The following is a 17,358-nucleotide window of genomic DNA, read 5'->3' on the forward strand; positions in this document are numbered from 1 at the left end:
GTCCCAGTACTGAACCCTGCGGCACCCCACTTGTCACTGCCTGCCATTCTGAAAAGGACTCGTTTATTCCCACTTTTTGCTTCCTGTCTGCCAACCAGTTGTCTATCCACGTCAGTACATTACCCCCACTACCATGTGCCTTAATTTTGCACACTAATCTCTCGTGTGGGACCTTGTCAAAAGCCTTGTGAAAGTCCAAATGCACCACATCCACTGGTTCTCCCCTGTCCACTCTACTCGTTACATCCTCAAAAAACTCTAAAAGATTTGTCAATGATGATTTCCCCTTCATAATTCCATGCTGAATTGGACCGATCCTGTCACTGCTTTCCAAATGCGCTGCTATTACATCTTTAATAATTGATTTCAGCATTTTCTCCAATACTGATGTCAGGCTAACCGGTCTATAATTCCGTGTTTTCTCTCTCCCTCCTTTTTTAAAAAGTGGGGTTACATTAGCTACCCTCCAATCCATAGGAACTGAACCAAAGTCCATGGAATGTTGGAAAATGACCACCAATGCATCTACTATTTCTAGGGCCACTTCTTTAAGTACTCTGGGATGCAGACTATCAGGCCCTGGGGATTTATCGGCCTTCAGTCCCTTCAATTTCCCCAACACCATTTCCTGACTAGTAAGGATTTCCCTCAGTTCCCCCTTCTCGCCAGAACCTCGGTCCCCTAGTATTTTTGGGAGGTTATTCGGACAGAACCAAAGTATTTGTTCATCATATGACAAACTTCGCAAAGTTAATTTACTATACAACAGAAGCATTGATGGAAGCTTAAACTACAAAAATAGAAGTAAAGGATAGTTGAATTAAATTGCCCTAATCTCACAACTATTTTAAACAACTATTTCTTTGCAATAATTATACTGAGCCAAAATTGAGCCCATATTATCTAAATAAAGTCTACTTCAATAAATAAGATATTCTCTCAGTGTTCCTCCGTCGCTTATGTTCTTCTGTCACAATAGCCCTGCCCACCCGCCCCGAGCCCTGGCCGAGTGACCAATCAATGCGATTTCTAGATAATTAAAGCTGAAAATCAAATACCCCTCGTCACAGCAACATTTGCCGGTATCAGGTCCCACACTCACAGCAACACACTGAGAGGCTGGGGATTCCAGCAGTCGGTATGATGATGATGATCGGGTCTCACACTGCAGCAACACACTGAGAGGCTGGGGATTCCAGTAGCCGGTATGATGATGATGATCAGGTCCCACACTGCAGCAACACACTGAGAGGCTGGGGATTCCAGCAGTCGGTATGATGATGATGATCAGGTCCCACACTGCAGCAACACACTGAGAGGCTGGGGATTCCAGCAGTCGGTGTGATGATGATGATGATCGGGTCCCACACTGCAGCAACACACTGAGAGGCTGGGGATTCCAGCAGTCGGTGTGATGATGATGATGATCGGGTCCCACACTGCAGCAACACACTGAGAGGCTGGGGATTCCAGCAGTCGGTGTGATGATGATGATGATCAGGTCCCACACTGCAGCAACACACTGAGAGGCTGGGGATTCCAGCAGTCAGTATGATGATGATGATCAGGTCGCACACTGCAGCAACACACTGAGAGGCTGGGGATTCCAGCAGGCGGTATGATGATGATGATGATCGGGTCTCACACTGCAGCAACACACCGAGAGGCTGGGGATTCCAGCAGTCGGTATGATGATGATGATGATCGGGTCCCACACTGCAGCAACACACTGAGAGGCTGGGGATTCCAGCAGTCGGTATGATGATGATGATGATGATGATCAGGTCCCACACTGCAGCAACACACTGAGAGGCTGGGGATTCCAGCAGTCGGTATGATGATGATGATCAGGTCCCACACTGCAGCAACACACTGAGAGGCTGGGGATTCCAGCAGTCGGTATGATGATGATGATCAGGTCCCACACTGCAGCAACACACTGAGAGGCTGGGGATTCCAGCAGTCGGTATGATGATGATGATGATCAGGTCCCACACTGCAGCAACACACTGAGAGGCTGGGGATTCCAGCAGTCGGTATGATGATGATGATGATCAGGTCCCACACTGCAGCAACACACTGAGAGGCTGGGGATTCCAGCAGTCGGTATGATGATGATGATGATCAGGTCTCACACTGCAGCAACACACTGAGAGGCTGGGGATTCCAGCAGTCGGTATGATGATGATGATGATCAGGTCCCACACTGCAGCAACACACTGAGAGGCTGGCAGTGTGAGCTGCGAGGAGGATGCTATTAGGCTGCAGAGTGACTTGGATAGGTTAGGTGAGTGGGCAAATGCATGGCAGATGAAGTATAATGTGGATAAATGTGAGGTTATCCACTTTGGTGGTAAAAACAGAGAGACAGACTATTATCTGAATGGTGACAGATTAGGAAAAGGGAAGGTGCAACGAGACCTGGGTGTCATGGTACATCAGTCATTGAAGGTTGGCATGCAGGTACAGCAGGCGGTTAAGAAAGCAAATGGCATGTTGGCCTTCATAGCGAGGGGATTTGAATACAGGGGCAGGGAGGTGTTGCTACAGTTGTACAGGGCCTTGGTGAGGCCACACCTGGAGTATTGTGTACAGTTTTGGTCTCCTAACTTGAGGAAGGACATTCTTGCTATTGAGGGAGTGCAGCGAAGGTTCACCAGACTGATTCCCGGGATGGCGGGACTGACCTATCAAGAAAGATTGGATCAACTGGGCTTGTATTCACTGGAGTTCAGAAGAATGAGAGGGGACCTCATAGAAACGTTTAAAATTCTGACGGGTTTAGACAGGTTAGATGCAGAAAGAATGTTCCCAATGTTGGGGAAGTCCAGAACCAGGGGTCACAGTCTGAGGATAAGGGGTAAGCCATTTAGGACCGAGATGAGGAGAAACTTCTTCACCCAGAGAGTGGTGAACCTGTGGAATTCTCTACCACAGAAAGTAGTTGAGGCCAATTCACTAAATATATTCAAAAGGGAGTTAGATGAAGTCCTTACTACTCGGGGGATCAAGGGTTATGGCGAGAAAGCAGGAAGGGGGTACTGAAGTTTCATGTTCAGCCATGAACTCATTGAATGGCGGTGCAGGCTAGAAGGGCTGAATGGCCTGCTCCTGCACCTATTTTCTATGTTTCTATGTTTCTATTCCAGCAGTCGGTATGATGATGATGATCGGGTCCCACATTGCAGCAACACACTGAGATGCTGGGGGCGAGGATCCACTGTGCATATGCAGACAGTGTTTTCAGCGCGGGACGCTGGCTTCGCCCCTGACTCAACTGGCCAAGCTGCGCGAAGACCCTGGAGAGGCCAGACAGCGGCCAAAGTGGGGAGCAATTTTGTCGGAGCATGTTTCAACGTAGAAAAACGGCACATCTCCGGTGAATGCGTCAAAAAAAGGGGTGGGCCAATTTTGAGCCCAATGTTTCTACTGATAGGGGAGACTAGAACTAGGGGGTATAATCTTAGAATATGGGGCAGCCCATTTAAAACTGAGATGAGTTGTAAATCTGTGGAATCCGCTGCTTCAGAGAGCTGTGGAAGCTGTGTCGTTGAATAAATTTAAGACAGAGATCGACAGTTTCTTAACCGATAAGGGGATAAGGGGTTATGGGGAGTGGGTGGGGAAATAGACCTGAGTTCATGATCGGATCAGCCATGATCATATTAAATGGCAGAGCAGGTTCGAAGGGTCAAATGGCGTACTCCTGCTCCTATTCCTTATGTTCTTATCTCTGACTGTACATCACATTATAAATACAACAATTCCAGAAAATTTGGATGAGGAGAAGTTACTTACATAACTGTACATCTGGGAAGGTTTTCTATAACAGAAGATTTGTTTCTAATCACTAAGTTAGACAGTCTGAGCTAAACTCAATGCTGTTTACACTCTTTCACTTTCTCTGTCCAATGGGAAAATGCCACTCCAGTGGTGGGAAATCATCCTGGCAAGTACGGTATCCCTAAAAGGACAATAAGACTCCAAACGGAAAACTCCAACCATTACAACTGGAGCCCGAATACCAGACACCAGTCTTTCTATAACCCCGAATATCCCAATCCCACTCCCCGTGACCTGTAAACCCTGGAGAGGGAGGATGGGGTACCCAGTGCTACACTGGGGGTCTATCGCCATCAGTGGGTCCCGCAGGGAACAGAGTGTCCGACACACACAGAGAACAGCGTCTGATTCAGCTCCCTGGAGCTTTGGTGAAAAGACCACTTTGTGTTTCAGGTCCTTTACCCGTTGTGTCCCTTACAACAGGAGGGGCCCGCCCCGTGTAACTTTCTTATTGTTGTGGGTGGGTGACACGGGACATCCCAGAGTCACCCTTCTGGGTCATTCACAATGCGCAATGTACCTGTGCAATAAACATCGCAACCGGTGGGGTTTGTCGGCTTCAACTGGTAAACGGAGTAACTGGTGCAGTTTTTGATCTTTATCTCCCGGGTCAGGTAGCAGTTATCTCCATCCCAGCTAAAACAAACTGTCCTTGTCACTTCTCCCTGGCCCACGGTGGGATGAGTTCCTGAAATGAGGATTATAAATATTGCAGAATGTAACCAAGGTGAACAGTGCTGGAGAGTGAATGTAAATCTGAGATTATAAAGTCTGAAAGTACCGTTTAACCAGCCTGAGCCAAGTGTGGAGCAGTGATATTCTGGGACCACAGTCTCCGGAATCTTCTTTCCGCCAGAACTGAAACAACAATCACACAGTCAGCCCCTGAACTGGTGGCAACGATCAACTGATAGAAGCTGTTCCCCTTTCCCTGTATCCACTCCCTGTCCCATTGCTCTGACTGATAATCCCGCTCTCTCTACACAACCGCTTCCTAATCTCACACTTCGCTCTCAGTTCGACATTTACTCCTGGTTTATTGACTAGTTTATCTGCCATTTCCCCTCACGTTACCTTTTAAATCTGTACCATCCTTGGACAAGATCCTGATCACACCGATAGTTTCCGATGCACTCAGTCCCACCACAATCCGTGCTCCTCCAGGATTGGTCCAGGACTGTGTGATTTTCACACGGGTCAGTGAGTGCGGAGTCTGCGACTGAGTGACAGAAAGATGTTTAATGTTAATATAGAGCACAATATAGAGTTAATAATGTTACACAGCGACTTGTACCCCCCGAAGCACCAATAACATCAGTCTCACTCTCCGCCCTGGTACAAAACCCCCAAATGAAAGCTGGATCCTTTTCTCCTTCTCTAAATCAGGTTTCCATCTGTCTCCCAGCTCAGCCTCCCCTCCAACTCACTGCTCACAGACAGATCTCATGGGGTATCTCAGTCCCTGGGTGAACACTGAGTGTAGAGGGTGGGGACACTGGATGTCAGTGGGAGATACCATGGGGTATCTCAGTCCCCTGGGTGAACACTGAGTGTAGAGGGTGAAGACACTCGATGGTCAGTGAGAGATACAATGGGGTTTCTCAGTCCCTGGGTGAACACTGAGTGTAGATGGTGGGGACACTGGATGGTCAGTGGGAGATACCATGGGGTAGCGAGTTGGTCTTACCGCAGGTGAAGGGTCCACAGCCAGCTAGGGAATGGAAGACCAGCAGGAAGAGCAGTGCAAGGAAGGCAGTGCAGGGGTCCCCTGCGGTCATCCCCCTGCAAAACAGATACACTGCTTTGAGTACTGTTGAGGGGGATGACTCATCAGGGGAGGGCAGCAGCAGCCAAGTTCATGGCACCGTGGCTGGCTCTGTTGCACAGGACGGCAGGAAAAAGAGTGGGAGAGCGCTAGTGATAGGGGATTCAATTGTAAGGGGAATAGATAGGCGTTTCTGCGGCCGCAACCGAGACTCTAGGATGGTATGTTGCCTCCCTGGTGCAAGAGTCAAGGATATTTTGCAGTGGGTGCAGGACATTCTGAAAAGGGAGGGTGAACAGCCAGTTGTCATGGTGCACATTGGTACTAACGACATAGGTAAAAAAAGGGATGAGATCCTACGAGACAAATTTAAGGAGCTAGGAGCTAAATTAAAAAGTAGGACCTCAAAAGTAGTAATCTCGGGATTGCTACCAGTGCCACGTGCTAGTCAGAGTAGGAATCGCAGAATAGCGCAGATGAATACGTGGCTTGAGCAGTAGTGCAGCAGCGAGGGATTCAAATTCTTGGGGCATTGGAACCGGTTCTGCGGGAGGTGGGACAAGTATAAACCGGATGGTCTGCAGCTGGGCAGGACCGGAACCAATGTCCCAGGGGGAGTGTTTGCTAGTGCTGTTGGGAAGGAGTTAAACTAATATGGCAGGGGGATGGGAACCAATGCAGGGAGACAGAGGGAAACAAAATGGAGACAGAAGCAAAAGACAGAAAGGAGATGAGTAAAAGTGGAGGGCAGAGAAACCCAAGGCAAAAAACAAAAAGAGCCAATGTACAGCAAAATTGTAAAGGGTCAAAGTGTAATAAAAAGGCAAGCCTGAAAGCTCGGTGCCTCAATGCGAGGAGTATTCTGAGCTAGTTAGAGTGGGTGAGAGCTCAGATGAACAGGACCCCAAGAAAGAATGCAAAAGGCAGGAGGCAACAGAGCAGACTAGCACTGGGGTAAGTGTAAACCACAAGGTGATAAGAAGGGACAATATGTATGAATATATAGGGCTGCAGGAGGGGTCAAAACTAAAAATCATGGTTTAAAAACTAGGATTAAAACACTTTACCTAAACGCACGCAGCATTCGAAATAAAGTAAATGAGTTGACGGCACAAATCATTACAAATGGGTATGATTTGGTGGCCATTACAGAAATGTGGTTGCAGGGTGGCCAAGACTGGGAATTAAACATACACGGGTATCTGACAATTCGGAAGGATAGACAAGAAGGGAAAGGAGGTGGGGTAGCTCTGTTAATAAAGGATGATATCAGAGCAGTTGTGAGAGATGATATTGGCTCCAATGAACAAAATGTTGAATCATTGTGGGTGGAGATTAGAGATAGTAAGGGGAAAAAGTCACTGGTGAGCATAGTTTATAGGCCCCCAAATAATAACTTCACGGTGGGGCGGACAATAATCAAGGGAATAATAGAGGCATGTGAAAAAGGAACGGCAGTAAACATGGGGGATTTTAACCTACATATCGATTGGTCAAGTCAAATCGCACGGGGTAGCCTGGAGGAGGAATTCATAGAATGCATACGGGATTGTTTCTTAGAACAGTATGTTACAGAACCTACAAGGGAGCAAGCTATCTTAGATCTGGTCCTGTGTAATGAGACGGGAATAATAAATGATCCCCTAGTAAAAGATCCTCTGGGAATGAGTGATCACAGTATGGTTGAATTTGTAATACAGATTGAGGGTGAGGAAGTAGTGTCTCAAACGAGCGTACTATGCTTAAACAAAGGGGACTACAGTGGGATGAGGGCAGAGTTAGCTAAAGTAGACTGGGAACACAGACTGAACGGTGGCACAATTGAGGAACAGTGGAGGACTTTTAAGGAGCTCTTTCATAGGGCTCAACAAAAATATATTCCAGTGAAAATGAAGGGCGGTAAGAGAAGGGATAACCAGCTGTGGATAACCAAGGAAATAAAGGAGAGTATCAAATTAAAAACCAATTCATATAAGGTGGCCAAGGTTAGTGGGAAACGAGCAGATTGGGAAAATTTTAAACGACAGCAAAGAATGACTAAGAAAGCAATGAAGAAAGGAAGGATAGATTACGAAAGTAAACTTGCGCAAAACATAAAAACGGATAGTAAAAGCTTTTACCGATATATAAAACGGAAGAGAGTGACGAAAGTAAATGTTGGTCCCTTAGAAGATGAGAAGGGGGATTTAATAATGGGAAATGTGGAAATGGCTGAGACCTGAAACAACTATTTTGCTTCGGTCTTCACAGTGGAAGACACAAAAACCATGCCAAAAATTGCTGGTCACGGGAATGTGGGAAGGGAGGACCTTGAGACAATCACTATCACTAGGGAGGTAGTGCTGGACAGGCTAATGGGACTCAAGGTAGACAAGTCCCCTGGTCCTGATGAAATGCATCCCAGGGTATTAAAAGAGATGGTGGAAGTTATAGCAGATGTATTCGTTATAATCGACCAAAATCTCTGGACTCTGGGGAGGTACCAGCGGAATGGAAAGCAGCTAATATAACGCCTCTGTTTAAAAAAGGGGGCAGACAAAAGGCAGGTAACTATAGGCCGGTTAGTTTAACATATGTAGTGGGGAAAATGCTTGAAGCTATCATTAAGGAAGAAATAGCGGGACATCTAGATAGGAATAGTGCAATCAAGCAAACGCAACATGGATTCATGAAGGGGAAATCGTGTTTAACTAATTTACTGGAATTCTTTGAGGATATAACGAGCATGGTGTATAGAGGTGTACCGATGGATGTGGTGTATTTAGATTTCCAAAAGGCATTCGATAAGGTGCCACACAAAAGGTTACTGCAGAAGATAAAGGTATGTGGAGTCAGAGGAAATGTATTAGCATGGATCGAGAATTGGCTGGCTAACAGAAAGCAGAGAGTCGGGATAAATGGGTCCCTTTCGGGTTGGAAATCGGTGGTTAGTGGTGTGCCACAGGGATCGGTGCTGGGACCACAACTGTTTACAATATGCATAGATGACCTGGAAGAGGGGACAGAGTGTAGTGCAACAAAATTTCCATATGACACAAAGATTTGTGGGAAAGCGGGTAGTGTAGAGGACACAGAGAGGCTGCAAAGAGATTTAGATAGGTTAAGCGAATGGGCTAAGGTTTGGCAGATGGAATAGAATGTCGGAAAATGTGAATTTATCCACCTTGGGAAAAAAAAACAGTAAAAGGGAATATTATTTGAATGGGGAGAAATTACAACATGCTGCGGTGCAGAGGGACCTGGGAGTCCTTGTGCATGAAACTCTTTTTGGGAGTAAACAAAAAACATTAAACCGCGCCCCCCCGATCTGGGGGAAAACACCAACCATTTACAAGGCACTTTTTTTTATTTTTTGGGGGGATTTTTTGGGCACAGAATCGAATTTTTTCCAAGTGCCCCCTATAAAAGGGGAGGGTGACACTAAAAGCACCGGCAATTAAAACAAATTAACTTAAAAACATAAAATCAAATTAAAATTTGGTTGCCGGGCGTGATGATGCACTCCAGTCCCTCCGGTGCCCACCTCTCATGAATCCCAAAAAGTTAGTTTGCAGGTGAAGCAGGTAATCAGGAAGGCGAATGGAATGTTGGCCTTCATTGCGAGAGGGATGGAGTACAAAAGCAGGGAGGTCCTGCTGCAACTGTATAGGGTATTGGTGAGGCCACACCTGGAGTACTGCGTGCAGTTTTGGTCACCTTACTTAAGAAAGGATGTACTGGCTTTGGAGGGGGTACAGAGACGATTCACTAGGCTGATTCCGGAGATGAGGGGGTTACCTTATGATGATAGATTGAGTAGACTGGGTCTTTACTCGTTGGAGTTCAGAAGGATAAGGGGTGATCTTGTCGAAACATTTAAAATAATGAAAGGGATAGACAAGATAGAGGCAGAGAGGTTGTTTCCACTGGTCGGGGAGACTAGAACTAGGGGGCACAGCCTCAAAATACGGGGGAGCCAATTTAAAACCGAGTTGAGAAGGAATTTCTTCTCCCAGAGGGTTGTGAATCTGTGGAATTCTCTGCCCAAGGAAGCAGTTGAGGCTGCCTCATTGAATGTATTCAAATCACAGAAAGATAGATTTTTAACCAATAAAGGAATTAAGGGTTATGGGGAGCGGGCGGGTAAGTGGAGCTGAGTCCACGGTCAGTTCAGCCATGATCTTTTTGAATGGCGGAGCAGGCTCGAGGGGCTAGATGGCCTACTCCTGTTCCTAATTCTTATGTTCTTATGTTCTTATGTATCTCAGTCCCCAGGTGAACACAGTGTAGATGGTGGGGGCACTCGATGGTCAGTGGGAGATACCATGGGGTATCTCAGTCCCTGGGTGAACATTGAGTGTAGATGGTGGGACACTGGATGGTCAGTGTCTCAGTCCTGGGGTGAAATTAGATTAGTATTAATTTGCTGTTCCTGGTTCTTGATTGATAAAACTAGATAATTTTATATATATGTCAATCATGTATATATTAATACTGAATATATTAATCAATTGGAGGCTGATTATCAAAAGTATTTTCACAATATATTATACAAATTGCCTGATAAATATTCTGATAGAATTGCTGAGCATATGAATATCACAGAATCATAGAATAGTACAGCACAGGAGACCATTCGGCCCATCGAATCTGTGCTTGCTCTTTTAAACAGAAATCCAGTTAGTCCCGATCCCCTGTTCTTTCCCCACATCACTGCAGTTTTTTTTCCTTCCATTATTCATCCAATTGCCATTTGAAGGTTACTAGTGAATCTGTTTCCACCATCCTATTGGGCAGTGTATTCCAACTTTTCTTTTATTCGTTCCTGGGATGTGGGCGTCACTGCCCAGGCCAGCATTTATTGCCCATCCCTAATTGCCCCTTGAGAAGGTGGTGGTGAGCCGCCTTCCTGAACCGCTGCAGTCCGTGTGGTGAAGGTGCTCCCACAGTGCTGTTAGGGAGGAAGTTCCAGGATTGTGACCCAGCGACGATGAAGGAACGGCGTTATATTTCCAAGTCAGGATGGTGTGTGACAGGGAGGGGAACTTGGAGGTGATGGTGTTCCCATGCACCTGCTGCCCTTATCCTTCTAGGTGGTAGAGGTTGTGGGTTTGGGAGGTGCTGCCGAAGAAGCCTTGGTGAGTTGCTTCAGTGCATCGTATAAATAATACACACTGCAGCCATGGTGCGTCGGTGGTGGAGGGAGTGAATGTTTAAATCCTTCTATCTGAATCCTTCATGATTGTAAGCACCTCTCTCAAATATCCTCTTCGCTTTCTCTACTCTGAGAAGAACTACCCCACTTTCTCCAGTCTATCAAAGTAACGGCAATCCCACATCTCTGTACCCATTCTAGTGAATCTCTTCTGCACCCTCTCCAAAGCCTTCACCTGCTTCCTAAAGTCTGCTGCCCAGAATTGGACACAATTCTGCTGCTGGGCCCCAGCTCGTGAATTTAAATCAAATGTTTAAGATAAATTTAAGAACTAAATGTAAAGATGACAAATTAATGACAATGGGAAATATAAACAAACATACGGATATAAATGAGAATTTAAACGTACAAATACTTAAGTATCTGTATTACATTTAAACACCAAATACATCTGGCTAAATATTAGAAAGAATTGTGTAAATATAACGATAGTTTTTACAGTAAATATCCGTTTCTGTCTAAATAAAGATCAGAGATCACAAATACCTAATAAACAATACAAATCAGTATTGTAAATGTTAAAAATCCATCACAAATGCATAATAAATTATATGAATCGATAATTTAAATATTAAATGTCTATTACAAATGCATAATAATATGAATCAATAATCAAATATAAATATCTATTACAGATACATAATAAATATATCAATCATGGGGGAATCTGGAACTAGGGGGCATAGTTTCACAATAAAGGGTCGCCCATTTAGGACGGAAATGAGGAGGAATTTCTTCTGTGGAATTCTCTGCCACAGAGAGCTGTGGAGGCTGGGTCATTGAATATATTTAAGGTGGAGATAGACAGATTTTTCAATAATAAGGGAGTCAAGGCTTACGGGGAGCGGGCAGGGAAGTGGAGCTGAGGCCAAGATCAGATCGGCCATGATCTTACTGAATGGGGGAGGAGGCTCGAGGGGCCAAATGGCCAACTCCTGCTCCTATTTCTTATGTTCTTATGCTCTATTACAATGCATAATAAATAATATGAATTTATAATGCAAATATTAATGATATATTACAACGCATAATAAATAAAATAAATCAGCAATGCAAACATTAAATATGATAACAAATGCATAATAATTAATATTAATCAAAGATGCATATGTGGAACATCTATCACAAATGCATTATAAATAATATGAAACAATAATGAAAATATTCAAGAATCATTACAAATTCATAATAAATAATATAAATCCATAATGCAAATAATGAGGATCTATTATAAAGGAATAATACATTATATCAGTCAGTGATGCAAAAATTAATGATATAATTTATTATGCATTTGTAATTTATGAAGCAACAATGCAATATTTCAGCTTTATGAATAACATCAATCAGAATTGCAACTAATAAATATATATGGCAAATGCATAATAATTAATATTAATCAAAGATACAAATGTGAAATATCTATCACAAATTTAGAATAATAAATATGAATCAATAATGCAAATATTCAAGATCTATTACAAAGGAAAAAGTTATATCAATCAGTAATGGAAAAATTAAAGATATATTACAAATGCATAATAAATAATATCAATCACAGATGCAAATGTGAAATAGCTATCACAAATACATTATAAAGAATATAAATCCATAATAAAAATATTAAATACTATACCAAATGCATAATAATTAATATTAATCACAGGTGCAAATGTGAAATAGCTATCACAAATACATTATAAATAACATGAATCAACAATGAAAATATTCAAGAATCATTACAAATGCATAATATGAATTAGTAATGAACACAATAAAGATACAGGGTATATATCAAATGCGTAATACATTGTATCAATCTGAAATGCAAAAATTAAAGAGTTACAAAGGCATAATAATTAATATTAATCAGTAATGCAAATCTTAATCACTATTACAAATGCACAATCATTAATATAAATCAACAATGCAAGTGTAAAATATCTATCACATAATAAATAAATAATATAAATGAATAATACAAATATTTAAGATATATTAAAAATGCATATTGTATAATATGAACAATAATGCAAGTATTAAAGTCTCTTACAAATGTATAATAAATATCAATCAGTAATGCCAATATTAAATATCTATTACAAATGAATAATAAATATCAACAACAACAACTTGTATTTATATAGCGCCTTTAATGGAATAAAATGTCCCAAGATGCTTCACAAGTGTGTTATAAGACAACAATTTGACACTGAGTCAAATAACCAGATGACCAAAAGCTTGGTCAGAGAGGTAGGTTTTAAGGAGCGTTTTAAAGAAGGAGAGGGAGGCACAGAGGCGGAGAGCTTTAGGGAGGGGATTTTAGAGGTTGGGGCCCATCAACTGAAGGCAAGGCCACCAATGGTGGAGCGATTATAATCAGGGATCCACAAGAGGGCAGAATTAGAGGAGCGCAGACATCTCGGGTGTTGTGAGGCTGGAGGAGATTACAGAGATCGGGAGGGGCGAGGGCCATGGAGGGATTTGAAAATAAGGATGAGAATTTTGAAATTGAGCCGTTCCTTAACTGGGAGCCAATGTAGGTCAGCGAGCACAGGGGGTGATGGGTGAACGAGACTTGGTGCGAGTTAGGACTCGGGCAGCCGAGCTTTGGATGATCTCAAGTTTACGTAGGGTAGAATGTGGGAGGACAGCCAGGAGTGCTTTGGAGTCGTCAGGTCTAGATGTAACAAAGGCCTGGATGAGGGTTTCAGCAGCAGATGAGGCGGGCGATATTACAAAGGTGGAAATAGGGGGTTTTAGTTACGCTGCGAATATGTGGTCAAAAGCTCATTTCAGGGTCAATAATAACACCAAGGTTGTGGACCGTGTTGTTCAGCCTCAGACAGATGTTAGGGAGAGAGGTGGAGTCAGTGGCGAGGGAACGCAGTTTGTGGCGGGGCTAAAGACAATGGCTTCGGTCTTCCCAATATATCATTGGAGAAAATTTCTGCTCATCCAGTACTGGATGTCGGACAAGCAGTCTGACAATCAACTATGCAGCTATTAAATATCTATCACAAATGCATAATAAATAATATCAATCAATAATTCAAAAATTAGATATATTACAAATACATAATAAATATGAATCGATATTACAAATATTAAAGATATATTATAAATACATAATGAACCGAAAATTGCGGCCTCTCCAGGTGAGTACGACGTGCACACACAAAGAGACTTCGCCAACGCTGGTTCCCAGCGTGCAACGCATCCCCGGGAGAAGGACATCCGCGGAGCAGAGATGGGAGCTATTTGCCCAACTCTTGCCCAGCGAATGTCCTTCAAACTCTTACACCTGGTAAAAGCAGACATATAGCCTACTTTTACCAGCGTAAGAGTTTTAAGACAGAGAAAATAATATATGTCATTACTTGTAAGGGCATAAGGCAGTCAAGGGTTACGGGGAGCAGGCAGGGAAGCCAAGATCAGATCAGCCATGACCTTATTGAATGGCGGAGCAGACTCGAGGAGCCAGACGGCCTACTCCTGCTCCTATTTCTTCTGTTCTTATTTTTATATTTAAAAACCTGTCTATGAAGGGAAGTTTATTTTGAACACTATTAAAACATTTTTTTTAATTCACAAAACTAAAGTTTTCTCTCAAACATTTAATTTAATGCAATTTATATTAACTTAAAAAATGAAGTGTTTTCTTTATTTATGTCGGAGTTTCATTTGATTTTTATGATATTCTCACTGACAGTAACTGAGCTCGGAGCTCCCATTACTATGCACGAGAATACGACATTGCGGTTGGTGGTCCAGGCCCGCGTGATCCCAGGATACACATACGATCCTGAAAGGCATGTTCCCGTACGCCGGACTGAGCACAAGTCTACGTTCCTCCGGGACCACCAGGTATTTTCATAAAAAGAATTTCGGTCGGAGGCGTCCGCCCGTGAGAAGCCTCCATCGGCAATTTTCCCCCAATAGATAAGATCAATAATGCAAATATTAAAGCCCATTACAAATCCATAATAAATACTAGCAATCTGTAATGGCAATATTAATGATATATTAAAATGCTGAATGTTTACATCTGTTCAGTAATTAAGAGTATGTGTAATATTGTGTATGTACGGCACAGAAAGAGGCCATTTTGCCGAACTGGTCCTAACGCTGTTTATGTTCCCCACGAGCCTCCTCCCACCCATCTACATCGAACCCTATCAACATCTCCTTCTATTCCTTTCCCTCTGTGTGCTCATCGAGCTCAGCCGTGAATAATCTCTGCCTCTCGCCTCAGCCTCTCTGTGTGGTGACGAGCTCCACATTCTCACCACTCTCTGGGTAAAGAAGTTTTCCCAAATACCCCACTGGATTTATTAGTGACGATCTTATATTGATGGCTCCCGAGATCTCGTCTCGCCCATAAGTGGAAACATCTCCGATACGTTTATCGCATTCATTTTAAAGACCTGTATCAGGTTCCCCCCTTCAGCCTTCTCCTTTCCAGAGAAAAGAGCCCCCACCAGTTCAGTCTTTCCTGGGAGTTATAACATCACAGTTCTGGTATCATCTTGTCAATCCTTTATCGCACCCGCTCCAGTGCCTCTACATCCTTTTTGTGTAATATGGAGACCAAAACTGCACACAGAAATGATGGAATACCTATCACACATCCATAGGTTTTAAATCTGATCAATAATTAAAAGTATAAATAATAGGAATGTAAGAATTTCAATGTGACCATGTTTGAATCTCCCAACTCAGATTTCCATCCCTGTCACAGCCCTAAAACTGCCCTGATGAAAATCACAAACCAGAAGAACTTTGGGAGGTTTCTCTACATAAAGACATTAAATAAACACGGTGCAGTTTGTTTATAATGACAATGACTTACTCAGGTAACCCAGAATCAGCAGCAGAGTCCTCATCGTACTGGTGGATATTCTGGAAGTAAACACAGGGAATTATTATTGGAGAGAGTTGAGGGGATAGTGGGGTCCGAGGGAACTTTAAATAGGGAGTTGGACAGGAATCAGTGGGTATATCAATTTATAATCAGAGTTCCACCTCACTCCCTCACTGGGACCCTACAGACAGAGGTGAGCTCTATCTCTCTCCCTCACTGGGAACCGACAGCCAGAGGTGAGCTCTCCCTCTCTCCCTTACTGGGACCCTACAGACAGAGGTGAGCTCTATCTCTCTCCTTCACTGGGTCCCTACAGACAGAGGTGAGCTCTCCCTCTCTCCCTCACTGGGACCCTACAGACAGAGGTGAGCTCTCCCTCTCTCCCTCAATGGGACCCTACAGACTGAGGTGAGCTCTATCTCTCTCCCTCACTGGGACCCTACACACAGAGGTGAGCTCTATCTCTCCCTCACTGGGACCCTACAGACAGAGGTGAGCTCCACCTCCTTACATGTCCTTGATAAACCTTGTCTCTCGATCCAGTCTCCCTGTGTAGACCCCCTCCATTACTGAGCCCTGTATCGGGACAGGGCAAGAGGTACACACCTGAATCCCTACTTAGCAAGTGACAAACCCCTGAGCTGGTGTAGAAGCCCATTCATACCCGACTGCTTACCAGAGTCTCCAAAAGCGGTGTCTCTGTGTGAGATGCAGAGAGTTCTGATCACCTGCAACCTTCTCAGTCCCAGGTCCAGCCTGCTGTGAGCAACGTCAGGCTCAGTGACAGCTGATATAACCACCCATCACATCAGATTCACGTATGACTGACGTCAGTGCTGGTTGGCTTAAACCGTATTGTTGATCAATGATCTACAATGTGGTAGAAACCATGCAAATGAAAGACTTTCAGTGAAAGGACCTGAGATAGTCGAATAAATGAACATCTCTCTGGGCCCATGGTAACCCCAGTTGGGCATTGCTCCTGTAACAGAACTTGTCTTCAGCTGCCCAGCATGAAGCGTGTAGGGACAGTGGGACTGGGGAGATCTGAGCATGTTATGGTCAGTATTGGGGAATGGTGTGTATTGGGACTGGGGGGGGGGGGGGTCTGAGCATGTTATGGTCAGTATTGAGGAATGGTGTGTATTGGGACTGGGGGGGGGGGTCTGAGCATGTTATGGTCAGTATTGGGGAATGGTCTGTGCGTGTATTGGGACTGGGGAGGGTCTGAGCATATTATGGTCAGTATTGGGGAATGGTGTGTATTGGGACTGGGGAGGGTCTGAGCATGTTATGGTCAGTATTGGGGAAGAGTCTCTGTGTGTATTGGAACTGGGGAGGGTCTGAGCATGTTATGGTCAATATTGGGGAATGGTGTGTATTGGGACTGGGGAGGGTCTGAGCATGTTATGGTCAGTATTGGGGAATGGGCTGTATTGGGACTAGGGAGGGTCTGAGCATGTTATGGTCAATATTGGGGAATGGTGTGCATTGGGACTGGGGAGAGTCTGAGCATGTTATGGTCAGTATTGGGGAATGGTGTGTATTGGGACTGGGGAGAGTCTGAGCATGTTATGGTCAGTATTGGGGAATGGTGTGCATTGGGACTGGGGAGAGTCTGAGCATGTTATGGTCAGTATTGGGGAATGGTGTGTATTGGGACTGGGGAGAGTCTGAGCATGTTATGGTCAG

The 17,358-nt window shown here is 44.0% G+C and overlaps 1 protein-coding gene and 1 long non-coding RNA gene across 2 annotated transcripts in view; one reads left to right on the forward strand and one right to left on the reverse strand.

Moving 5' to 3' along the window:
- LOC139273257 (uncharacterized) overlaps positions 1–14,123 on the reverse strand; it is a 37,381-nt gene extending 23,258 nt beyond the window's left edge. Inside the window, exons 1-4 of the mRNA XM_070889956.1 lie at positions 14,105–14,123; positions 4,918–5,062; positions 4,625–4,701; positions 4,364–4,531 (exon numbers count right to left, since the gene is read on the reverse strand). Coding sequence (XP_070746057.1) covers positions 4,364–4,531; positions 4,625–4,701; positions 4,918–5,062; positions 14,105–14,123 — 409 coding nt within the window. The remainder of the gene's footprint in view (positions 1–4,363; positions 4,532–4,624; positions 4,702–4,917; positions 5,063–14,104) is intronic.
- The window catches only part of LOC139261914 (uncharacterized), a 76,299-nt gene extending 61,707 nt beyond the window's left edge, over positions 1–14,592 (forward strand). Inside the window, exon 3 of the long non-coding RNA XR_011592852.1 lies at positions 14,515–14,592. This is a non-coding gene — a long non-coding RNA (uncharacterized lncRNA). The remainder of the gene's footprint in view (positions 1–14,514) is intronic.
- Positions 14,593–17,358: the final 2,766 nt, after the last annotated feature.

This window comes from Pristiophorus japonicus, chromosome 1 (assembly GCF_044704955.1).
Source record: "Pristiophorus japonicus isolate sPriJap1 chromosome 1, sPriJap1.hap1, whole genome shotgun sequence".
In the NCBI taxonomy this organism is placed as follows: domain Eukaryota; kingdom Metazoa; phylum Chordata; class Chondrichthyes; family Pristiophoridae; genus Pristiophorus; species Pristiophorus japonicus.